This window comes from Rhinolophus ferrumequinum, chromosome 3 (assembly GCF_004115265.2).
Source record: "Rhinolophus ferrumequinum isolate MPI-CBG mRhiFer1 chromosome 3, mRhiFer1_v1.p, whole genome shotgun sequence".
NCBI classification, from domain to species: Eukaryota; Metazoa; Chordata; class Mammalia; order Chiroptera; family Rhinolophidae; genus Rhinolophus; species Rhinolophus ferrumequinum.
Window position 1 is genome coordinate 103,511,127 of NC_046286.1, and position 26,378 is coordinate 103,537,504.

Here is a 26,378-nt window from a genome sequence, read left to right on the forward strand (position 1 = left end):
ATTTGTTCCATCGTTGGCCTAAATGTTACACGATGCGTGATTTTATGTCAACTGAGTAGACACTCATATAAGAGGCACATGCACTAACATTGTCCCTCCTAACTCTGTACTAGTCCCAGGACAGAGCAGCTACCATCCAGTTTTACCCATGAGGAAATGCAGACTGGACAAGTCAAGTGACTGGCTCACCAAGTTCCACGCAGGTGGGCCAACTGCTCTCAACCTTTATCGCACTGCCTCATCTTCCTTAAACTACCCATACCCACAAATCACCGCCAATCCTCTCTGCCAAAACCAAATTCACTTAATTTACACACACAGAGCAATCGTTGAATGACTGTCTCAATGAGGTTACATTCTAGTCATAACCTATATTGTAGGAGAGAATGCTCCAAGGGACCAAAAATGTTTATCAGCATCGAAATACCAAAGCTGTTGCTGCCACCTTCTTTGGCCTATGAAAACATGGTGGGTTAGCTCCAGACTGAGCCAACAGGAAGGAGCTTGCAGGGTGGCAGGGAGTGGAATAGGGTGGCTGAGAGCGCCCGGCCTGTCTCCAGCCAGACCTGGCTGTGTCCTGGCTGTCTCACCTATGCATTGTGGGAACTCAGGCAAATTGCTTCGTTTCTCTAACCCTCAGTGGCCTGAACTCTAAATAAGGATGCTAATGATAGCACCTGCCTCAGTTTTGTTACAAAGATTAGATGAAATGGTACATTTAAGCACAGTTCAGCACCTGGCAATCAAAACACTGAACAAATATTGTTATTGTGACTGCATCACGGCTCAAGGAGAGCGCACTCAACAGGGTGCCTTTCACAGCATGGTCATTTATAAATGACACTGAATTAAATGAAGTCAGATCTGCATGAGCTTAACATGAAGTCCAAGGTCAGGGGAGGATGGGACATTGATGGGCATGGCTGCCTTCCTAGGGTCTATGTCTTCCGTCTTCTCGCCTGAACAAGGATTCTTGAGCAAATGAATTCTCCTACAATCCTAATGTAGACTTCCTCTCTGGAGGTACTGACTGACCAAATCCCTTAAGTCCCTGCAGGTTCTCCCTGGTTCTTGGTTCCCAGATCTGTGCCCCACCTCCAAACGACCCTCTGCTTGCCAGCTTTGACCCTGCCCTGTAGCCGCATCCCCTGATCCAATAGTAGAGGAGCAGCAAAAGGGCAGACCCCCTCCCATCCTGCAACAGTATTACTCCTTCGTACTCATTTTCCCAACAGACATTTCTGGAACATCCACCATGTTAAGATAGACACCATAGAGGATTCAAAGATGGTTCCCATCTTCAAAGAACTTAATTCTTATAAAAGAGATAGTTTTACAATACCTGTAAAATGGGGTACTTGGTGATAAGGATCGTAAGAGAAGCATAAATACCGTGTAAATGATTAAAGGCATGAAATATGTCTTCTGACCTGTGTGATCAGGAAAGTCTTGATAGATGAAATGACCTTGACCGATTTCAGTAAGCAGAATCGGGAAGGAAACCCAGCAGGAGAGAACGAGAAGGTGGGGATTCCCTTACTCTTGTTTGGAGATAGCAATTGTCGTTTGGCTGGAGCCTAATGTTCCTGGGGGAGAGGGCTGGAAGATAAGGGCTGGCCTCAAGCCCATTAAACAGGGCTCAATGCCATCATGCCAAGGAAGCTGGACTTCATTGAACAGAATATGGTAAATTTCCGAAGGTTTTTTACAGTGGAGAACAGCAACACAAACTGAGTTAATGAAGGTCTAATTAGGTGGTTGTAAAGGATGAATGTGACAGGACAGAAAGCAGGAGAGGTTATTGCAAGAGAAGACAAATTTTGGAGACAGACCATAAGGGTGGTGGTGGCAATGGAAGTGGAAAGGGCAACCAGCCGTGATAACGAGGGATGCGGAGAGTAGAATGGGCCTGAGTCATTCTTCTTACACTTTTACAAGTGACAAGTCCAATTTTTTTGGTAACATAATCCAATGTCTATTATGTCACATTGAACAGATTTTTCACTAAAATAAAGCATAATATATTCAAAACGAAGAAGGAAATATTGTAGGAAACTCATAGGGTTAGTGTTTGTTTTAAATACTGCATTATTCAAAGACGTGTCTACTCTTTAATCAGCTATCTTAATATTCTTTAATAACATTGAGTATCCTAAACCAGATCAATTCAAAGTTCTTTTTCTTCCAATTTTTCTAAAAATATTTTTTCTCCATTCCTTTTGAGTTCACTTTTATAGAAGATGGATATGACCTTCTGACCGGGGCTCATTGAAATGACTGTGCAATCTCACACCCTCGCAAGAATTTTTGCAAAGATAGAAACAGATAGAGATTGATCCTGAATGTAAATTCAGACATAGTGCTAATATTTATTAGACATCTTCCCAGTGTGTCAATGAATTATTCAAGTTACTGGGAAAGATTTTCCATGACTTCCCTTTATTCTTAATATGAAAGTTTCAACAGCCAGTAAAATGTCCAGAAAATCCTATGAACCATGTAGTTCTTTGGAGATTTTAATGACACTTCAGTCGTGAACAACAATCAATAATGAACTATCGATTTCAGCTCTAATAGAATGGAAGTGCCTCAGCCTTCCTGCCAGGGATCACAGCATGACACACACACGTACATGGGTGCACACATGCAGACACACACCAGGACAAGCTAAGTATGGGTGCTAACGTTACCTCTGTTGTTTGGAATCTACAGAGCCCCACAGCCAGCTCTAGTCTCCATCCTGGCCATGAAACAGGCTTTACAAAGGGCAACAACCAAAGCACAACAGAATTAAGCCTTTCGTGCTCATTTCCGGGTGAGCCAAGGCAATGGTCTGACCAATGCAATGCAGCCTGCTCAACCAGACTGCTGTATAGTTGATAGTGGCATCAGGAATTTGGGAATATGTGTTTTAGTAATTTCCGTTATTACCTATATGCGTGGTCCATGAGATCAAAAAGACGTGAGACTAAATGCTTATCTTCCACATGAAGAATAGGGGAATTAAGAAGATGACATAACAACAAGACATATATAATGACAGTCCACATGACAATTGGAAGAAGTTAACACAAATATTCAAAAGTATTACATATACCATGTGTTAATTAGGTCTAGCTATACAAAGAATGTAGGCTTACAATATGGTAAGATTTATTAAGGAAGTTTTCATCCTTTTTGAAAATTAAATAAGAAAATCATGTTGTTTCAACATCAATGAATATAGAAGAGATAACTGTGAAAAGGAATAAGAGTATGAACAACATTTTGATATGTCTTCATAAAGTCTAGTATTAATACCTTCTAGTATTTTCCTAATTTCCAATTCCAACCTAGATTTTATTTTTGCCACCAAGCCTGGTACCTCCAATCGCAATTACAGAATATGACCCAATTATTTGTTTAAGGAAAAAAATGAACTTTTGGTTAGGAAATAGAAGATATGTTCATGAGAATGATCTAAAACAAAAAATGCAATTGTAGTAAAATAGAAGAGGAAAATTGTACTTCTTGTATTAAAATATTTTTCATAAAACATTAAAAATATATTAATGAGAATTTAATTTCATAAGAAAGTTAATCTGTTCTAATGTTGCTTTATGTATGTTTCCATGAAATTTCATGGGAGTAAAACAAATTATGTCATCATAATATTGTTTTGTATCCCCTACGGAAATATTTTCATAAAACAGTTTAAAAAGCATAATACAGATGGAAAAAGTCTTAAGCTTAGTGAGGATGGCACCTTTAAACAAGTTCTTTTCATGGAAAAGCAAGGAAATTTTCTAAAACATAAGATTTACTTTTAAAATTAGTCAATAAAAGTCATGTTGTCAATGTTGATCTCAGTTTTCCCAACGTATAAAATGGCAGCTCAGGGAAAAGAGAACCATTGGAGAAAATCTGGAAAGGAAAGAGATATTTTAAAGGACCAAATATAAACTTTGCATTTTACAGTAAATCTTCTGGCAACCATGTCTATCCTTGCATTTAATTTTTTCCAATCATGGTGATTCAAAATAATAATTTGTACATTATTATTTCATGGATAATTCCAAAGCTATGTATATGTGAGAAAGCAGTTTTCATTTCAATATTATGTCCATTGTTAAAAATGTGTTTAATGTGACATTTTTATTTCATTTTGTTGGCATATGTATCAAAACTCAATTTCTTGGTCAAAATATCCATAATGACATTTGATTATTTTGCGTATGGTGGTTAAAATTTTATGCTTGGAAGTCAGACCTCAACTTTCTATAATGCACACTCCTTATCTGTAAGACTGTAGATAACGACATTACCGACTTCACAAAGTTGTTGAGAATTAAAATTAAATAAGTTAAATGTATAAAAGATACTTAGAACATCTAGTGCCTAACCCATGATAAGAATTGAAAGTTAGATTAAATCATGCAAAATTGACATTTTTACAAGTCAAAAATGGTTAGATCTAGCAATGTCATCTGGTTAAATATAAAACAATGTTTGATTGTTGTAGGCACATGTAAATATTTTAAAATCTTAAATGCATTCCAGTTTAATCCAAAACTTTTTGTCTTCTCTGTTATTATAATTCTTGTTGGATACAGAAAGAAGAATGACATGAACCAAAATATATTTAAGACCAAATAATCCATAGCTATTAGGAGCTACCCCCATCCTAAAGGGATTGCATATGTTTAAGGATTAAATGAAGGGCCATAAATAGTACCCCTTTCCTGATGCTGACACCTGGCTCTCCCTAGAGGGTGTGGTGTCCTGAGGCTCCGCGTGTGTTTCCAGGCCCGGGTAACACCGAGCTGGGGCCCAATCAGAAGTTAATGCTTAAGGAACTGCAGGCAGTATGCCGTTGTCCCTTAACTCCTGGAAGTGGGAGGTAAGGGACAACTTACCTCTGGGAGCCAGCAGCCTTCACCTGGCAGCCAACACCTTTTCTCCAGAGGACCTTCCTGTAACGCCATAGCCCCTCGGGTTATTGGAAGACTCAGAGCCCATTTTTGGTGGAATTCCGATTTCATTCTGCAGGAAATAAAGACCCCCCTCAAAAAGAAAAATCTATTCCTTTCTCTAAATTCCAATTGGCCATCTCACAGTGGTTAGGATTTTTAAGGGGAATAGTAGAACAAATTAAAATGTGAGTCAACTTATTTCCTTCAATTGCAACAGGACTTACAGGACTTTAGAATTTTGAGTAGTTTTATTTACCATCTGACTTTTTATGTCAGTAACATTTGGGGTTCTAGCTATGTAGTTTTTTACAGGAATTATCAATGGTTCCCTGACACACTCAGTACTGGAGTAACGACTGTAGCAGTGAGTGTAGACTGACACGTGCAGCTCTGTGATGTAGTTCGTGCATCTTATCTCAGACCCTTGGTCTTTCAGGTAGGGCAATACGTAGACCTGCCAGTGGCTTTTCAATGGGAGAAAAACAACTTTAAATGCTTCACACCGATATATGTAAACAGCTGGCTTTTTCTTAATATATAACATTATAGCTTATAACAGGCTGTAACCACCTAAAAGGAAGTGAAAAAAGTAAAAGAAATGCCCAGCTCATTCAGAGTTAAAGTTCACATGTACTGAATATCTATCCAAATAATTATATTTACCTTAATTAACTGAATGGCATAGCAATTATCCATCTGACCTTGCCATAGCTCAATGCCAATCGGAAATTCAAAATCCTTTCATGTTTGTTTCTACCTGAAAATCTGCTCTCAGTGTTATATGCAACTTTCTTCCCACTACAAAGCTTTGTTTTGTTAGTTAAGTTGAAATAAGAAAATGTAAAGATTTTCTTCTTCTTCTTCTTCTTCTTATTATTATTATGATGATTCACTAGAGTGCAGGCAAGTTCATTATCTGACCTCAAAACAAAACTGACACAACTGTGCTTATTTGTGCCTAAAGGAGTTAATTATCAGTTCGTCTCCAACCGGAGGTCATGGTTAAGGTCTTGGCATGGCTTTATAAGGAGGCTCATGTTGCAGCTGTCTGCACTGTCCCTAGCCCGAAGATAAATAGCAGACTTTAGTTTCCACTGCTACTGATCTTTTAACCTTCAATTAGAACAAATGCTCTGGCTTACCTCCATCTGCATTCTCCAAGTTTATCTTCCAGAACCTACAGGACCTATCTCTTAGCTATCTGCCACCTAGCCTCCAGCTTGGGCTTCCGGGAGGCGACCGAGAGTCCCGGACCACTTTCATTTTATGAGTCTCCCCATCTATTTAAAAATGTAGAAACGCCAACACATGGGTACATCAATTACAGTATATCATGAATGTTTACATTTAACAAATCAACACTTTTCACACATAAACCAAAATAACTAGGATTTCTACATGGCTTCATTTGTATTAGGTTGGTGCAAAAGTAATTATGGTTTAAAAGGCTAAAAATAATTGCAAAAACCGCACTTACTTTTGCACCAACCTAACAAATAATCCAGTTTGAAGGTCACCCCCAAAGTCTTGATTTAAGGCACTTTATAAACATGATGGCTGACCAAATGGGGCCGGAGGTGCTGCCTGTGACGAGCTTGGCAGGTGAATGAGTGTGGTCCTTCATAGGATGGCCCGGGAGGACAAATGATGATTGGGGGGGTGGGGGGGGGACAGGAAGCGGGGTAATCACCAGGAAAGGAGGTAAAAAAAGTTTTTTGGAAACCTAATCACTTGTAAATGTTCTTCCTTCTGGAGGTGATAATTAAATTACTCTAAGTAATTTATTGATTATAGGATTTCCTCTGCATTTCTTAACACAATCCCTCAAATTCTTTCAGTTCCCAGGGTACTACTGCCTGGGGGCACCTTGAGCCATGACAGCAACTTCTCCAGGCTGTCCTCTGCTCTCTGAAATGCTGTTTATTGAGTCAGTCATAAAGAAATGAATGCTGGACTGTCTCACGCACTAGAAAAATCTAACCCTAGAGATCGGTATACTCCATAGCTTCCCAGGGTGTTTTGAGACTTTGTTTCTCTTATAAAAAACGATCCAACACATAAACAGGCTACTAATAAGAAGAATTCGTTCTCATAAGGAAAAAAAATGGAAGAAAACATTGAAAAAATGTTACTCTTCTTTAGTAATTAGAAAAATGCTAACTAAAGTAGCCTTAAAGTAACATTTTACATATCCTGAATTAACAAACAAACTTTTAATTCTAACACCCAACACTGTGATAAAATAGGTAAGCTCATATATTGCTGGTAACATTATAAATTGGCATAACCTTTCTGAAAATCAAGATGGCATATAATATACATACCAATAACTAGAAAATGTCTGTATTCTTTGAAACAGTAACCTCACTTATGAGAATTGTTTCAAGGAAATAATAAAACTAAAGAAAAAGACTGTATGCCCAAAAACGTTTATCACGTCATTATCTAAAATCGTGGAAATCTGGCAGTAGACGTAATGTCCCTAAGTGGAGGAGTTTGGTTCAGTAATTTAGATTCCTTCAACTTCCCAGCCGTTACACGGTCTTTAACGATTACAGTGATGTGTGGCACAGCTCAATGTTAAGAAGAATGCACGCCATAATTTGGTGAAATCGTGCATCTATCTGATGACAATTTGTTCCAACCTCAGGCCTTTCTTTGCATTTGTTGCTCTGCTCGCATCCTTCCCAGGCAGCTTACGCATCGCTAGCTTCTTGCCAGCATTCGGTTCTCCACTTCAAGTTACTTTTCCCAGACCTCCCTGATCCCTGCGCAGGGCGATCCCTCCGGCCTTTCTCTGCCGTGGCAACTACCCACTTCGGCTTCTTCCTCAGAAACACTCCTGTTTCTGCTTTGCCCTTTCCGCTCCATCCTCCTGAAATCACAGAGGTACATCAACTACATCTGAGTTCAGACAAGCTGGTCCTGATTTCCTCCTTGGATTTATGGTCTCCTTCCTCTATTCTCACTCTGGGAAGCCAGTTTCCAAACAGCAGCTGCCCTGGGCAATGGGAAGGTGCCCTGAGCAGCAGGCAGGCCCCGCCCCGCCTCTGGGCCAAGCAGAGGTGCTCTCGCTGGCCCTGCGGGGACCCTTCCCACAGCCCAAGCCCATCAGCCTGTCAGGGTGCTGAGCCTTACCAGCTCCCATCCTTCAGCCTGGCTTTGGTGTCTTCCCAGAGGCCAGGGAGGCGGCCTGTCCTCTGATGCTTCCTATGTCACACTCCCATGGTTCCCGAAGTCCCCACTGTTAGTTAGAGCCACTCCTCTGAGGCAGAGGTCTTTATAAAAACGTAAACCGCCACATACAAGGACCCACCATCCCCTTAGTCCAAGCAGTATAAGGTCTGACAATGAAGTTCGTGAACTTGTTGCAATGATGCTGCTAACCATTTCTGTTTATTTGTTTGTTTTTAGTTTAGGTGTAGAAAAGAATGCAATAGTTAGACATTTACACACCCTCACAAAGTGATAAACCCCCTCCCCCAATCTATTGCACCTCTGACATCGTATATAGTTGTTACAATTCCATTGACTCTATTCCCTATGCTGTACTCCATGTCCCGTGACCATATATATGTGTGTGTGTGTGTGTGTGTGTGTGTGTGTATTTAATATATATATTAAATTATAGTTGCCATACAATATTATTCAGCTTCAGCTTCAGGTGTACAGTGCAGAGGTCAGACATCTACACCGTCCATGAAGTGGTCTCCCTAATAAGACAAGTGCCCGTCTGACATCCAACAAAATCTTTGCCTTATTGATTGTATTCCCCAAACTGTCCTTCGTATCCCCGTGGCGATCTTGTGGTTACCGACTGTGCTTTCTGATCCCCTCACCTTCTCCCTCATCCCCACCCCCCTCCCATCGAACAACTCTCAGTTTTTTCTCTATATCTCTGAGACTGTTTCTGATTAGTTTGTTCATTTATTTTATTCTTTAGATTCCACATATAAGTGAGATCATATGGTATTTGTCTTTCTCTGTCTGACTTATTTCACTTAGGATAATGTTCTTTAGGTCCATCCATATTTTTGCAAATGGTAAGATTTCATTCTTCTTTATTGCCGAGTAAGACTCCATTGTATAAATGTACCACAGTTTCTTAATCCAATCATTTACTGATGGGCATTTCGGTTGTTTCCATATCTTGGCTATTGTGAATAATGCTGCAGTAAACATTGGGGTACATAAATTTTTTCGAATTAACGTTTTGGATTTCTCTGGATAGATACCCAACAGTGGAATTGCTGGGTCATAAGGTAGTTCCATTCTCAATTTTTTGAGATACCTCCATACTGTTTTCCATAGTGGCTGCACCAATCTGCAATCCCACCAGCAGTGCACTAGGGATCCCTTTTCTCCACATCCTTACCAGCACTTTTTGTGTGTTGATTTATTGATGGTAGCCATTCTGACAGGTGTAAGGTGGTATCTCATTGTGGTTTTTACTTGCATTTCTCTAATGATTAGTGAGGCTGAGCATTTTTCATATATCTGTTGGCCATCTGTATGTCCTCTTTAGAAAAGTGTCTTTCATGTCCTCTGCCCATTTTGTAATTGGGTTGTTTGTTTTTCTGGTGTTGAGTTGAACGAGTTTTTTTAATAAATTTTGGATATTAACTCCTTATCAAATAACTTCTCCCATTCAGTAGGATGCCTTTTTGTTTTATTGATGGTTTCCTTTGCTGTTTTAAAACTTCCTAGTTTGATGTAATTCCATGTTTATTTTTTCTCTTACTTCCCTTGCCTGAAGAGATATATCAGTAAAAATATTGCTAAGGGTAATGTCTGCAAATTTACTTCCTATATTTTCTTCTAGGAGTTTTATGGTTTCAGATCTTACATTTAAGTTTTTAATCCATTTTGAATTTATTCTTGTATATAGTGTAAGGAGGTGGTCCAACTTCATTTTTTTCCGCATGTGTCTGTCCAGGTTTCCCAGCACCATTTATTGAATAGACTGTCTTTAGCCCACCATAAATTCTTTATTCCATTCTTGTAGATTAAATGACCATATAGGTGTGGATTTATTTCTGGGCTTTATATTCTGTTCCATTGATCTTTGTAGTCTGTTTTTATGCCAGACACACAGACAAATACCATGCTGTTTTGATTACTATATTGCCATTACATTGCTGTTATATTACTTTAGGCTTACAGCATGATTTGTTGTCAGGTATCGTAATACCTACCACTTTGTTCTTATTTCTCAAGATTGTCGTGGCTATTCGGGGTCTTTTATGGTTCCATATAAATTTTAGGATTATATGTTCTTTTTCTATGAAAAATGTCATTGGCAGTTTGATATAAATTGCATGAATCTATGTATTGCCTTAGAGAGTATGGGCATTTTAACAGTATTAATTCTTCCTATCCATGAACATGGTATGTGTTTCCATTTATTTGTATCTTCTTTAATTTCTCTCTTCAGTGTCTTATAATTTTCTGAGTACAGGTCTTTTATTTCTTTGGTTAAATTTATTCCTGAGTATTTTATAGTTTCTGAAGCAAATGGAACTGTTTTCTTAAATTCTCCTTCTAATAGTTTATTATTGGTGTATACAAATGCACCTATTTCTGAATATTAATTTTGTATTTTGCTACTTTACTGATTTCATTTATCAGTTCTAATACTTGTTAGTGGAGTCTTTGGGGTTCTGTATATATAGTAAGTATTATGTCATCTGCCTATAATGACAATTTTATTTCCTCCTTTCCAATTTAGATGCCTTATATTTCTTTTTCTTGTCTGATTGTTGTGGCTAGAACTTCCAGAGCTATGTTGAATAAAAGTGGAGGAAGTGGGCAACCTTGTCTTGTTCCCGATCTTAAGGGGAATGGTTTTAGCTTTTCCCCATTGAGTATGATGTTAGCTGTGGGATTATCATATATGGCCTTTATTATGTTGAGATATGATCTCTCTATTCCTGCTTTGCTAAGAGTTTTTATCATAAATGGCTGCTGGGTTTTGTCAAATGCCGTTTCTGCATCTATTGATATGACCATATGATTTTTATTTTTCATTTGTTAATTCAGTGTATCACCTTAATTGATTTGTGTACCTTTTTGTTTTATTGATGGTTTCCTTTGCTGTGAAAAAAAGTTTTAAGTTTGATATAATCCCATATGTTTACTTTTACTTTTATTCCCCTTGCCCAAGGGGATTTATCAGTAAAAATATTACTCAGGGTGATGTCTGCAAATTTACTCCCTATATTTCCTTCTAGGAATTTTATGTCTTCGGGTCTTACATTTAAGTGTTTAATCCATTTTGAATTTGTTCTCATATATGGCATAAGGAGGTGGTCCAGTTTCATTTTTTTGTATTTGTCAGTCCAGTTTTCCCAGCACCATTTATTAAATAGACTGTCTTTACCCCAATGTAAATTCTTGCTTCCGTTGTCAGATTAAATGACCATATATGAATGGATTTATTTCTGGTCTCTTTATTCTGTTCCATTGATCTATGTGTCTCTTTTTATGCCAGTAGCAGACCGTTGTGCTTACTATACCTTTGTAATATGATTTGATGTCAGGTAGCATGATACCTCCCACTTTGTTCTTATTTCTCCAGATTGCCGTGGCTATTCAGGGTCTTCTGTGGTTCCATATACATTTTAGTGGCTAAACTTTTTTGATATCAGAGGGATTATTCATTATGAATTTGTACCAACTGGACAGTTAACAAAGTTTACTATTTGGAAGTGCTAAAAAGGCTACATGAAAAAGTTAGACGACCTGAACTTTTCACCAGCAATTCATAGCTCTTGCATCATGACACTGCACCAGCTCACATGGCACTGTCTATTAGGGAGTTTTTAGCCAGTAAACAAATATCTGTATTGGAACACCCTCCCTACTCATCTGATCTGGCCCCCAATGACTTCTTTTCTTACCCAAAGATAAAGGAAATATTGAAAGGAAGACATTTTGATGACATTCAGGACATCAAGTGTAATACGATGATAACTCTGATGGCCATTCCAGAAAAAGAGTTCCAAAATTGCTTTGAAGGGTGGACTAGGCACTGATGTCAATGCATAGCTTCCCAGGGGGAGTACTTTGAAAGTGACCCTAGTGATATTCAGCAATGAGGTATGTAGTACTTTTTCTAGGATGAGTTTGTGAACTTAATTGTCCAACCTCGTAGGTCTTGTCCATAGAGCCTGTAGAGGGGCAGTTCCTCAATAGAGAACATTCCCAAGAGTCTGGATTTTCTTAGAGACCTTGGGTCATTGAAGCGTAACAGCTCCCTGGAAGTGAGCACTGGAGCAGGGGCCAGAAATCAGTCAGGTCCTTGGTCCCTGTCTGTCTGTCAGCCTCCTGGAGGTTTTCCTTGGCCAGACCTGACACGGCACAGCCACCTGATCAGAAGCTCTGTGAGGGCGCTTTTCTTCAGGACATTTGCCCAGATCTCTGAGTTTACTGCACAAATATCAAATTCGGGAGCCTGGCTGGGGCAGGAGTCATGGGGTCCACCAGCACCCCAAGGGACATAGGGCCACACTTTGAAGAATCTAGAAGAGGAGGGAGGGTTTGTTTGGGTTCAGAGGCCCATGCAGTGAAGGTGGAGGATGGGGTCATTTTGCTACCAAGTAGGAAGCAGGAGAGGTTTTCTAAAGGCCTGCACCCCACTCCTCCCGAAGAAACAAAACCAGAGCCAGAACAACACCCCAATTCTTCCTTCTGTTCTACTCTCTCTTCTCCTGGTGGCCAGCAACAGGCAAGGGCCCTCTCTCTCTCTCTCTCTCTCTCTCTCTCTCTCTCTCTCTCTCTTTCAGCTACTTGCTTGATATTAAATGGGACTTATAGCACAGGTATGTTTGTATTAAGTGCCGATTAGTACCCCAAAACACAAAATAAGGAACCCCGAATACATATTATTTTGCACATAAGTCCGTAGGAATGCTACATGATACTGACCTTATTGTGGCTTGAGGCACAAGTTTCAGGTTTGCTTTGAAAAACAAAATCTACTCTTTCCTGTTGGTTTCCTGTTGGACTGCCTCTCACCAGTCAGCCAGGAGAAAAATTGAATTTAGGAAAACTACTGAGTGTCAACTTCAGCCACAAATTGTTTCCTTGTAAAGTCTCACACCGGTGCATCTTGATCAGAGACGTAGGCAGGGTCCAGGGGACCAATCTAGATGAGGACCGCCAATCCCACGTGAGTCGTGGCCATCCCAAAGGTGGGAGCCCAGATCACGGTGAGCTCACTCTCCTTCATGACTTGAAGACACAGCAGCCCAGGTCCTGCTCTTTTTCTGAGGCTGTAGAGTGAACACATTTCATTAAACAATAAAGTGAAAAGCTTACTCCTTGTGATCTGTGGGCCATGTTTCCTATCTCTCCAGGAGGAGAGTTAAATCCTAGACAATCTGACTTCATAGGGGCTGCAATGATCATAATTACCAAAATTGGTCAACAGCTTATTATATTCATGAAAACATAACATATTTTCTCTTATTTTATCCTCGCACCTATCTTTGCAGGTAGGTGTTATTACACCTGTTTCAATCAGAGTCTCAATAACAGGCTGAAGTCCCACGGAGCTGGGATGCAGAGCTGTTTGAATTCAACAAGAAGCTTGTCCACAAGGCTTTAGCCCCTTGGGGATACTAGTGATTTATTTCCATGCTGCCTTTGTCCGGACTCACCTACTCTTAAAATCCTGAATCACAGGAAAGCAACTGTATGCACTAAACTGAGGAATTTTAAAAGATAAAAATGTAACAGGCAAATAAGCATTCCTTATTCAAAAGTATCAAAAGTCAGCATATGTCACAGCATTTCCAACAAGCTCTAGTTTCAGTTCTTGTGCAAACCTGATTTTGCTGTGATGGCAAATTAAACGGTTACATGTTCATTTTTCCATCCACAATTTAGATACCTCTCTCTCTCTCTCTCTCTCTCCTTTTTTTTTTTTTCCTTGACCATGTGGCCAAAACTTTGATTGGACTTTAGTGAAGTCCTGAACGTTTGTAAACATGTTCTTCTTAGTGAAGCCCGAGTATTTTCAGATTGTGTGCTGCATTATGAGGCTTGGGGACAAAAGTGGATGACTCTCCCCACACTTAACTCACCCATGTCAAAGCTGATAAAAATTGATAGTTGGAACTTTGAAAGATAGTGTGAGGTTATTTTAAACTGAGACAGCTGTAACAGGCTTGAAGGTTAATTCCATCACTTTTACAGCAGTTCCCCCAGCAGATTACTTTGATTTGTTCATTAAATATATTATTTTTGCATTAATTGAGCTCATTTGATGAGAAAGATTCCCACTCTGTAAAATTTCCAGCTAATTGCTCAGAAACCTATCCAAATTTTGCACCTAATAATTCATTTTACAATTTTCAAAGAGTAGATAGTTTAGGCCAGCTGAACTATATGCCGGAATTGGACCATATCTGATCTCCAGAAACAGTACAATGTGCTTTTTCATTGGAAGTACTATTAGTGAGCTTATTTAATTTTTTTTTGTTGTTGTTGTTGTTTTTTTGCAACAGAACAAATTGTACATCAAGGCCAAGAAGGTCTTTTACTTTGTGGCTCCATGCCCCGCTGTGCAGGCCATTAATCTAAAATGATTTAATCAAATTTTGTTATGAGGGCACTGCCAGTGTGGACACACAGGGGCTTCTGAGTTCTGAGCTCGTTACACTGATGACCGTTCTAGCACAGATAATTTGCAAAATACATCGCCTCATAGTTTACTGCATTGGCTGATAACGTTTGTTAGAAATCTAACATTTCTTTTTCTCTTTTTGTGCCTTAATCACACACATAAAATCAAAGCTGAAAATGGGTTGTATCATTAATATTTCCTGGAAATGGAAAACTGTGACAACAGCTGTCATTCTGGCTCATTTTTAAAAGTTTTCAGCATCAGTCTAAAGTAGTAAAATTATTTCCAGTAGGTTTACATCAGTCTGGAAAGCAGCAATCAATATTTCCTTTCCAACTGAAATAATTTATTTGGCTATTTCTTGAGTTGGCTGAAAAGTACCATGTAGCTGTGTAAGAAACCATATTAAACAAACTTTACATATTAAATGAAAACACTAGAAAAGATCCAGCATTTTCTTCATCTTGGAGCAAAGGCTGCTAATATAGTGAATGTGATAATCTGATCTTTCATTTTGGAAAAAGGTTTTGTTCCCTCTCAAACTTAAGGGTAACCCAGATGAGCCCCACGTTAAATCAAGGAGGAGTCTGGAAAAGAGAGGAGGCTATCTAACGATAGAGACCCTCCATATACAAACTGTTTCAAATTCACATAAATACTATTTCCGCGGATAGGAACTCATTAGTCCTTAAATAGTAAGCATAAGAATTAGAAAAACTGTGGTCACCACATTTAACATACAATGTATTTAGAACTGACTTTGCTTTATCGTATCTGGATTCAGAAAACCCCCTGAGTCGTAATTTATTCATTCATGCATCCCTTTTACACGTGTTCAGTTTGTATTTGATGCCAATGAATGAGGTTTGTAATATATGCAGTGTGATCCTATCTTTCAAAAGGTGGTAAAATGTACGAAAACTAAGTAAACGTGAAACACTTCCTACGGGTTTGAGAGTGACATGTAGACAAGTCAGATTCCTGACTACTGCTCTAGGAATTCAAAAGAGGGAACGGTGATTGTGGAGTCAGCTTCACAGGGGAAGTAAAGCCAAACTAGCCTTGACAAAAGGTAAGTTTGGACTTATCAGGAGGCAGAGGGGAGCATATTCCAATGGGGAATTTTAAAGACATGAATAAAACGGCGCACATTGAGGATTAGTAAGAAATCCAGTCTGAATGGAACAGAGGTCTTGCTAGGAAGGGACAAAATATAAGACTGGCTTTAGAAGGGAGCAGATTACAGGGGCCCAGATGATGGGGGATTTCAATGTGATCCATTAAAGAATATGGAGATGTTGGTTATTAATCAGGAGAGAAAGTGATTGGAAAAATTAACCTGCAGGGTGAATTAGGAAGAGGGACACTGGAAGATGGAAAGACCAAGTGGACTATTAGCTACGATCAGCGTGAGCTGGGTTTAGTGAGCAGCCCGGCTCCACCTCACAGCAGCAAGTGGAACAGAGTGAAGCTGGAGTCAAAGACGCTAACATTCTGGGCCCAGACTCAGGACTTTGCTTCCGACAGAGAGATGTCAGGACTTACCCGGTGGGGGCCTTGTGAGGGCCTCCACAAAGCATTCTGTTCCATCAGGCACTGTTCTGGAATCATAATAACTTCCTGAAGGAACACTATAGACCCACCTAGTCTTCTTGGCCGATGGGAACTTGGCACCTGCACTCATAAACTTCCCCAACATCTGTGCCTTGAATTTGGGTTTTGTTTTTGTTTTTGTTTTTTTAAGGATATAGAAAGACCATTCAGATGCCTGCACAATTCCTACTTTTCACCTTCTCACCCTCTTCCTACTATCCTGCACTTACAGGTTTTCCCAGCCGCATGGGTCTCACTACACCAGGTGTCCCTCCACAAGTAGCTATGACACCTGGGCAGTGATCTCAGGCTGCTTCTCTGGATCGTGCACGTTAAAGCCTTAGAATTTCCCCATCTGTAAGACCCTATCACTAATACCTACAGATCTAGAAATAAATCGTAAATGCTCATAAAGACAGGAGGGATGGAATAGGAAAGGAATCCTAGAATTACCCCATGTTGCTGGTGTATCACATGGCACTGAAAAAGTCCTTGGTATTAGTCACCTTTGATGTTTGTCTTCCTCCAGCTAGCTCTGCAAAGCATGTCGTCATTGCCTGTTCACATATGGTACTTACACCTCTCCTTTTGGGCCTTCCCGTCATCCTTCTCGGTACACTTCAACCTACCACAACGCTTCTTTTTCAGTACCCCACTATCACGTCCTGCTCGTGTCACTCTACTGAGGTACTTCACCTCTCTACACCTCAGTCAGCTACTCTGTGCAGGGGAGCCAATCATAGTATTTTAGCTCAAAGGGCTATTCTTAGTTTTAAATGACATTCTGCTGGTATTATGGTTGTTGCTATTACTCCACCAGGAGATAAGCCAGGGAATAGATTGAGGACAGAGCTGGACTTAGAACTCTCTGCTCCCTTGTAGAGACCATCTGCCCATTGAGTCAGGTTGGCCAACAGGAAAAAAAGAGATGCTGTCATGTCATAAGCCTGCATTCAGCTTTAATTTTTAATGACTACTGGATTTATTGTTATAATCATCCTGAGCAGGATAAATCGGTGAATCCACCCATTTTTTCTCAGTATAACTTCCATGTCAAACTACTCATTGTAATCAGAGATGAATCTAACCTTTCGGAATTTCAACAGATCACTATATGTGTGTGTGTGTGTGTGTGTGTGTGTGTGTGTGTGTGTGTGTGTGTGTGTGTATGTTAACCTATACATTAGGTCTTTATTCTAAGAAATCAAAATCTATATAGACATATTAAAGTAACAGAATGGAATAATTTTTGATAGTGTATCAACAAATAATTTGAGTTTTTGACGATGTTCTTTCTTAACTAGGACTAATTATATAAACTTTTTTTCCACTATACTAGTACACTCCAAAGTTATCATTGTTAATTTCTTAGAGAAATAAATCTACTTCGCAGTTGGAAAATGGCAATTGCTTAGAAATTTTCATTGTCTATCTGATGGGAAATTTAAATATTTCATTGACAATTGGGTCAACATCCATGATATCTTCAGTTTCACAAGTCATCAGTGCCCCCATTCAGAAGATGAAAACTTTCCCTTGAGCTTTCAAAATTATGATGGCTCAGTAGCCTCTTGCTTTAGTCACCCACCTCCAGTGTCAAAAAGCGAGAAAAAGAGAGAGAGAGAGAGAGAGAGAGAGAGACCCAGCTGGGAATCGAAGTCTTGCTTCAAAGCTTTTATCTTCAGAGGAAAGAAATCTTGTGAATTTCATTAATGTCACCAAGATATGAGAAGATTTGAAGTATTTAAGCCCTTGGGCATTTCTAGCATGCCAGATGCTGTGGTTATTACAAGTTTTTGGTTGCAAAACCATCACAACCTTGATTCACACCTCCATGAACCAAGACTTGAAAATATCCATTATGCGGTCATACTTCAGGGCATGTTGAAAACCATCACTTTACAGAGGATGTGAAGTCAGCCAAGGAAGGGTTGGCCAAGTTTGGGCCAAATATGGAAACACCTGGATTCTGAATGGAGTGACATGTTATGGTTAAGAGGGGAAAAAAAAATCAGTACCCCTCAAAGTACCATAGCAAAGCTAAAAATAGAAAGTGAAAGAAGCATTTGTTTAGGATTCTAAAAGTAGATAACCTCAAAACATCTCCCCATAAGGCTCCTCCTCTTACTCGGTGTAGAAAGATGAATTGAGTCCTCAGTTTTCTTCCTGTCTTCCTTTTCTCTTCCATTCCCTCACCCCCATAAAGGATCAGACTGGAATTCACAGTTGTTTCCACTGTAATTTTCCAAATTTCATGGGAGAAAGCCTGCCTAAACAGCAGTAAGTGCAAAAAGAGAATTACTGTTTGGGTCATCTCAACCTTATAACTGTTAAATCCACTAAACCCAAAGGGAGAGTTTGTTCAGAGTCATCCAACAGAAAATCTGCGATGGTTTAGTATCATCAAGAAACATTTTACAATAAAAATATTTGCAGTAGGTTCCACCTGCACATACCTGCCAAGACCTGGTCCCAAACCCCAAGGGCTCACTTTCTCTTTCCAGAGCAATGACGTCACTGAAGCCCAATCAGAAGGAATGCAGCTTTAGTGGTGACGGATGCCATCAAAGTGTACAGGTCTTGACAGGTAAAGCTCCTTCAACTGGGCTTTAGAGCTCTTGAAATTTTTTAGGTCAGCCTTTGAGAAACAAAAAGTGCCTTTTTTCTGATCCAGAAAGAAACAATCTAGTTTCTTCTGTTAGCATTTTGTGTAAATTCCCCTCTGTGTTGCTTCACATTGTCAAGCCCCCATGGGCACGCTCTGTAGGACCAGAGTTCTTGCTGCAGGCTGAGCTCGCCAGCCATTCACCTGGAGAAATGGTGTGACCGTGTGCTCTCTGCAGTTGCTTTGTATTGATGGACACTCTCATACGGAGAAGAGCTTCCGGCTGGACGTGGTCTGGATTAACGTTTAAGTACAGTACATGTGAAGTGGCCACTCCTGGCAGCACTTCAGACCCCACACAAATGGCCAGAGAGACAGCAATGGAACCAAGGAGGGTGTAGCCAAGCCATGATGCATCAGGAGCAATTTATTTCAAAGCCTTGGTTTTATGACTGTGATTCAGCGTTGGGTGTGTTGAGAGAATCTGTCTGCCTGGCTGCCCAGGGCCACAGTGACTGTTGTTCCATTGGGCTAATCATCATTTTATTTGTCTGAGGTACTTGCAAATGTCTACAGTTACTGAAAGTGCTCAGGTGCACTTAAGAGGTAACACAGACCATTGTTGTTGCGCATGGCAAGTTACCTCATAAAATCGGAGCTCCCAAAAGTTGATATTTAGCATGAAGAAGATTGTCAGCGATTGTCTGGATATCACTTGAGTCGTCCCTTCTTATTTCCTGATTCTCTCTAGGGGGTTTTAATTGAGTTTCCCAAGCTCGGGTTATCTTTAGGAATGTTTGGTTCCTTGTCTTCTAAAAGCACGCAAGTTGTGAGCGCCTTCAGGATGACGGGGAGGTGGGCACGGGTGCTTGCCCCCCACCCCGCCCCATGGACCACGGCCGCTCCATTGTGGGTCCTGCTCTTCCCTTTAGAAGGTATTGTGGGTGCTTCCACGGGAGACCCGCAAAATTAACAGGAGCACTTCTTTTCCCGAAATCACGCCTATTTATTTTCTTAGTCATGACCAGAAAGTATAGGTAGATTTCATAAATGATTTTGTCTGTTGGTGCCAAATGACTAATAGCTCAGGTACATTGAATAAGCAACCTGACGTAAACATTTATGCGTTTTATATTTCTGGTGCCTTCAGTTATGCTTTCCCTTTTTCCTTTCTTCCTTTTTCCTATAATAGTACTAACTCACAAAAAAAAGAAAGAAAGAAAAAGGAGAAGAATAAAGCTTCTACACAGTCTAGAAATTGCAAACATGCTCAGAGAATAGTTCATCAAACTCCCAGGTGATGCGTGTCTGCGACTGGCCCCTGTCACTGCATAGCAGACATCCATGTGAAATGGGGATCTCATGTCACCTCCCTTTGCGGTGGCCCTTGGTGATGAAGTGTTATGGTAGTCACATCACTGTCATGAGCTGAGCTCATGCACAGGGATGATTCCGTTGCCAGACTTGAGACAGAGATAGGCACGAGTCCCAGTTCTGACCAGGATGGCATCTAGAAAGAAGACACTTTGAAGGAGGTTAGATAGAAAAAGGATATGCCTGTCCTTAAACGTACTGCCTACATAATCAAAAACAATTGCAACACTCAAAATAATAAATGCATTTAAAACAATTCCTAACCAGGAACAACAACGTTCACGCAGTAGCTGCATGGCCCCTGCATGCAAGAATCTCTAAGAGAAATGAGATCCCTCCTACTCTGCTTGCACAGTCTCCCTTTAGAAACAAACGCAATCTGGTTTAAACCTTTGTTACCGTCCTATTTGTTGGGTTATAAATAAAGAATGTCTTTTCCATCATTGATGTATCTTTTTAGCTGCTGGACTCCTAGTTTCCCAGATTGCAATGCCGTAGATTGAAATGTCGTCTTCCTAATCAGAATTGACAGTTGTAAATAACCATTTTTAAAGCATCCGATTCTCACAGCATATTTCCCAACAGCAACATATGTATTTAAGATGGTGAGCGTACGCTAATCTCAAGCTCAGATTCTCAAAGATGCTGACAGGAGAGCAGTTTTGAAAAGGAGACCACATTGCTTTACCTGCCTCTCAACATGGTTTGACACTAAACTGTGCCCTGTCATCACGGCAGCATGGAAAAGAAGGAATGTGTTCCTTTTTGGGTTTTTTTCCTGCCCCAGGGATACGCATTCTGCAAACACAAACTATTCTAACTCCAACTCACTTTTTGAATAAGCAACTTCTGTTCTTTTTATCATTTGGGCTTGTATACTGTTGAGGAACAAAAAAGCTACATAGTTGACTTACTCCTACAGTTACATATTTTTTAAAAAGTAAGAATAGGTTATTATTGAAATAAAGCATTGCTTGTCATTGCAGCATTTTGGAAGGCGGTGGAAAAAACAGGGTGTGTTAAGCCACCGATTGTGTGCAGACTTTTCAAACCCCATCTGCCTCCATCAGGAAAATATGTCTGTCTCGTGATCAACTCGGTTTTTGACCTTTTGACTAATATGCCAACAAAAGGCACCATATATTAGTGATTAATTTATGTATCTTTGTCTATATGGAACTGGATCAAGGTTGTCACCACTCATTGGTGACAATGATACTTTCCGTGTGCCTGCCAGGAGGTTTGTGCCACGGGCGTGGCTGTCGTGTGCACACGTGCTCATGCTACCTTCTCCCAAAGTTCACCTCTTTCATGACCAGACTGTCATCTGGCTTTAAAAGCAAGGCTTTCCAATACACGAAGACTCGCCAGAGACAAAGACTCCTGCTGGACACTCTCCCCTGAGACTGGAAGCTAACAGATCCCTTCTCCCACTTCAGTCTCACTTGTCACACAGGCTGTCTGTCCCTGTCCCTCCAGCCCCTTTCTCTGACCCCTTTGTGGCTTTTGTCCTGCCCTCTTGGACCATGCTTCGCAACATGTTTTCTTTCCGCACACATAACTACCGGCTTCTCCTATCGGAAAGCTGCCCCAAGGGGGTCCATACCATGCTGTCCTCCCTGGTGGGCAGCGCTGAGGGCATGGACTCTCAGACCACCGTGCAAATCTAACAAGGAAAAACAAAAGCCTGCATGCTTTGTGTGTGTTTGTCTACATTTTTGTTTTTTAAAAGCTTAACTTTTGTTCAAAAACAATAAGGCATGAACCCTTTTGTTCTATAGAACTACCATAGGTGGGTATTTTAGATAATCAGCTACTCTGTGAATCAGACTTGAACTTAGCTTTCCATGTGACAGCAGGAAAGGCTTCTCCCGTGAGGAAGGACAACGCCACTTACTTACAATGACTTAGTGAACCATTTTAAGTTTATTTGTTATGAAAAATCCATACGCAGTACAGCTGTATGACTCATAATCTCTTTCTGCAAAATTAGCAATAATTCTGCCTGCCTTCACCCCCACCAAAAGAAACGAATCGAGAGCAATTCATTTCCTCTATGCCATAGAAGACAGTGATGTTTTTCTAATAAGTTTCTGGAAAAATCAAGCGAAATAACTGCTTATCTATGCTGTGTGGGATTGGAATTGTTACTTTTATTTCTGGTCGGAACCATTACTCCAATCTTTTAAAAAAAATGTCCAAAAAAAAGAAAAAACTAGGAACAAAAGAGTTGAAATCCCATTTTTCGCCCTCTATTATTTTCACATTCAAACAAGATACACATTCTGGAGCCCTAACTGAAGTGTGAATAAAACGAACCCTTTATCTGATAAAGTGCACGCTTACACAGTACACGTCGTGCCCTGTGTCCTGGGCTCTGGTCCTCGCCCTGCTGGGCCCTCTCAGCCCGTCCTGCCATCCTTTACTTTCATCGTAGATAAGACGGGGGTGGGGGAGAATGTCACCACAGGCACAGTGACAGCTCACTCACTGGGAGAGTAAATGTTGAAGTCCTTGGATATCTGTGACTGAAATGCAACATGAATTCGTGTAACGACTATTATTAGAGGAAAAAACTGTGGCGCTTTCGTTTTCTGGACTGAAGCAGAGGTCTCCTGTTTTTGTCAGACACCCTGTATTTGGGTCTCATAGTCTGGGTGTGACATTGTCCTTCTTACCTGCGTGGTTCGAGAATGAGTGCGCTGTGTAGAGTAGCTCCGACGTAGGTTCCCAAGGCCATCAGAGGCCAGTCCTAGAACTACCTTCCCTCACAGGTGACTGCAGTGGTCGTGTCAGGGCTCTGTGGGCCGGGGCCTTCGTCGGGTCCTCCAGGCCCCCCGCCTGGGCCTCGAGAGGCTCCCAAACCAGCAGTGGCACAAAGTCCCCATGAAACCGTGCCTAACAACTGTCATCTCGACGTTCAGGGATCAGTCAGGAGCTGCCACAGTTTCCCGCAGTCCTTCTCCATCCGGAGGGATGGGCCAACTTCAGAGACCTGAACTCTTGCATTACTGATACTTAGAGGAGAAAGGCCTTACCATGGGTACAAAAGCAGCAGGGACGCGGGGACGAGCCCAGCCTCATTCCAGAACATATCCATTTTCAACCACGCAGGGCCCACACCCTAACCTGACGCTAGCCTGCTCCTTCTCAATATGCCATGTTGCGATTGTGAAGAACTCAAGGCCCAAGGGAACAGTCTTTATGTAAGTGTCAGAGTTGAGAAAGAGGTCCCCCGACGCATGAACAGCATTGAAGCCATGACGACCTCGCTTTCGTGTAGTCTATTATTTCTGTAGTGTAGACGAATTTTCATCAGCTCCAATCTGGGACTTTGTAGTTTCATATGTTTGTTACCACTCCTAAAACTCTGCAAGACCACGTCAAAATGTTAAATGCTTGCGTCTCCTAACGTGCATTCAGAGAAAATGTCCAGATTGAGGGGTAGGACTTTTCGGGAAACTGCACAGAAATAACGGGCCTCTTTGTGTGTTTGCCTGCACCAGTGAACTCCGGAGATGGCATTGACTACAGCCAGCAGAAGAGGGAAAACATCGGTGACCTGATCCAGGAGACGCTGGAGGCCTTCGAGCGCTACGGAGGAGAAGACGCCTTCATCAACATCAAGTACATGGTCCCTACCTATGAGTCATGCTTGCTAAACTAACGGCAGGGCCCCCTGGGGTTGAAGGAGGCTTCCCTTAGCGTTGCCATCATCGGTGTCTGCTGCCATCAGCACCTCATTATTTGTGACAGCTGCAGTTTTCTTTGCTACAGCTGCTAAAATAGTGGCCTATGGGCCATGGGACTGTTAGCCCTATTGAGAGTTAAGGCCTTCCGATACATAAATAGTGCCTGTTTCTTAGACTACAATAGTGTACTGTGCTTATTTGTCCTATGAGAAGAATTGCTTCTCTATACAGCTTGGATAAGATAGGAGTCGGCGTTCAACCTCCAGTGGTGGAGACAATAAAACTATGATATTCATACGCAATTCAGCGATTGCTGTTCTGTGTGTGCCTGCCCTGAGGGTGATGTCATAAGTTGTAAGGGAAGAGTTTATGCTAACTGCTTAACAGGTGTTTGTCACGGAGGAGAAGCACCAGTTCACCAGCACCTCTCCTTGCAGCTGTGCAGAACAATGCGCTCTGACACTCAATAAAACTGTGGACTCTACATTCCAATTACAGCAGGACACTTGGGCAGCGCGCTCTGAACCTCAGCTATAATCGTGACTAATGTTCCCAGCCCATGGTGACCTGGGCTTGCGGGGGCTTTCCAGGTTATATGTGGGTGGGGTGAGGGTGGGGGACACTGGGAAAAGAGTGGGGGGCAGGGTGATGGGACGAAAGGTAACACAGCAGACATGACTTTGAAAATGCTGGTTTGAATCCTCGTCCCTCCGTGTGGTGAGATGCCCATCAGGACCTGGCGTGTTACTGACAAAATGTTACTCAGCAGCTTGCTCAGGCTGTCTAATCATTGAACAATGACTTACGTGCATTTTAATCATTTAACCTTAACGATTACACTGTGAAGCAAATCAAATTCTTTTCCTGGGCAAGTCTCCTTTCCTTCGTCTCCTCCCGCTGGTCGGATGGGTTCTCACCGCACCGCTCTGTAGGTAGGTCTGATGGCAGTATTCGGAAATTTTATCGAGCCAAAAAAAAAAAAAGAAGAAGAAGAAAAGAAAAAAGACAATGAACATGCACGTTATCGTTCCGAGAAAGCAAAAAGGTGCCTGTAGAGAAGCCCAAGGCAATCAGCCCAGTGATGGCTTTGCCGGCTTGACGGCAGTGAGCTCGGGGATCTGACACTCGGCCCAGAAAGCTTCATAAAGACAGAGCACTGACTCTGCAGACCTGTGAAATGCTGTAACTGCCCACAAAGGCACTGCCCAAAGTAGCCTACCCTGTAGCAAAGTGCAATTTCTGCACAAAAGCGAAGAAATGAAATGCGTCCCACCATGCCTGGCCATTGGCCTAGAGATACTGTCACTAATTGTGTAAGACACAAGTTTCCACCCGCAAACACTGTGAAACCGGCTCATTATTCACCTTTCTCAATGCCTGGCTCAGCATATGACATCTAGCATCTAAGCAGCTACCATCTAGTTTCAGTCAGCATTTTTTAGGATAAATGGAGATGCATGACTGCGTAAGACAAATTGGCTTTCATGTATAATATTTTGAAAAGACAGAGCTAGAAGCAGACATCAACAAGTTAAGGCAGCTTTTCCTCTAAACCATGAGGGTCCATGGCACCCATAGCTGTTGTCCTATCATCGGTGACACGTTTGAAGGGACACCAGAGTCTAGCATACCATTAGAAAGACAATGGCTTGTTGGGGCCTTTGAAAGTTCCTACTGGAATTTCCTACATGGCTCTGTTAGGATTCAGAGCAGCAAGCCTGGCCTCACATAGAAATGGGTCTGGCCTCTCGCTCTCAGTCACGTCCATGCAAACTGCCTAGTTTAGGAGCAAGAAGACCCGTGACTTAGCCGCAAGCCCTAACTTTGGTTCAGAATGAAAACATCCAGGCTCATTTCCCAGCCCTGTCACTCACTGGCCTTGGGCAAGTTAATTAATCTGCTGGAGCCTCAGTTTCCCCAGATGACTCCTACCTGCAGGCATGCGGTAAGGACTAGAGGGGATCTGCATGAAGTACCCAGTGTAGTTCCTCAGACAGGGCGGCCTTTTATCTCAAAGAGAAACAAGATGTAAGTAACGACCAGTCCCCACCCCAGCAGAGCCATACTTATTTGGAAAATCTTCAGACAACACGCCGTCCTACAAGGCAATATTGAATTCTTTGTTACAGGAAGATGCTTTTGCAGAAAACCAAAGTAACTACATAGATAGCACAATGTTTTCTGGAGGCTTTTTTTTTTTAATCACATTGTTTTACTAGTACAGAAGCAGGAATGGCCTACTTTTTCTGACTGTTGTGTTTTCCCATGGAAACTTCCTTTCAAAGGGATGTAAAAGTATGCAGTGAGGCCCAGTGGGAAGGCCCCACATAGGAGGCCAGGACTCTGTTTGTCTGCTTATGACTGCGTTATGTTTATTCAAAGCTGCCATTCAGGTGTCATGGCTATCAATCCAAATGATAGGACAGGCCCTGGAGTAAGAGTCACAGGGTCTGGGTAGGGCCTGTTACTCAGGAGCGTTACAGCCCAGAACAAGTCACTTAGACTTGGTTTCCTCACCTGTAACCGTCTCTGCT

At 41.3% G+C, this 26,378-nt stretch overlaps 1 protein-coding gene across 2 annotated transcripts in view; it reads left to right on the top strand.

Moving 5' to 3' along the window:
- Positions 1-24,328, top strand: part of PACRG (parkin coregulated) — a 430,204-nt gene extending 405,876 nt beyond the window's left edge. Inside the window, exon 5 of one of the 2 annotated variants that reach the window (XM_033103451.1) lies at positions 23,659-24,328. In XM_033103451.1, the coding sequence (XP_032959342.1) occupies positions 23,659-23,819 (161 nt within the window). In that variant the 3' untranslated portion in view covers positions 23,820-24,328. The remainder of the gene's footprint in view (positions 1-23,658) is intronic. The other variant, XM_033103452.1, reaches the window with a different exon arrangement.
- The last annotated feature ends 2,050 nt before the right edge of the window (positions 24,329-26,378 follow it).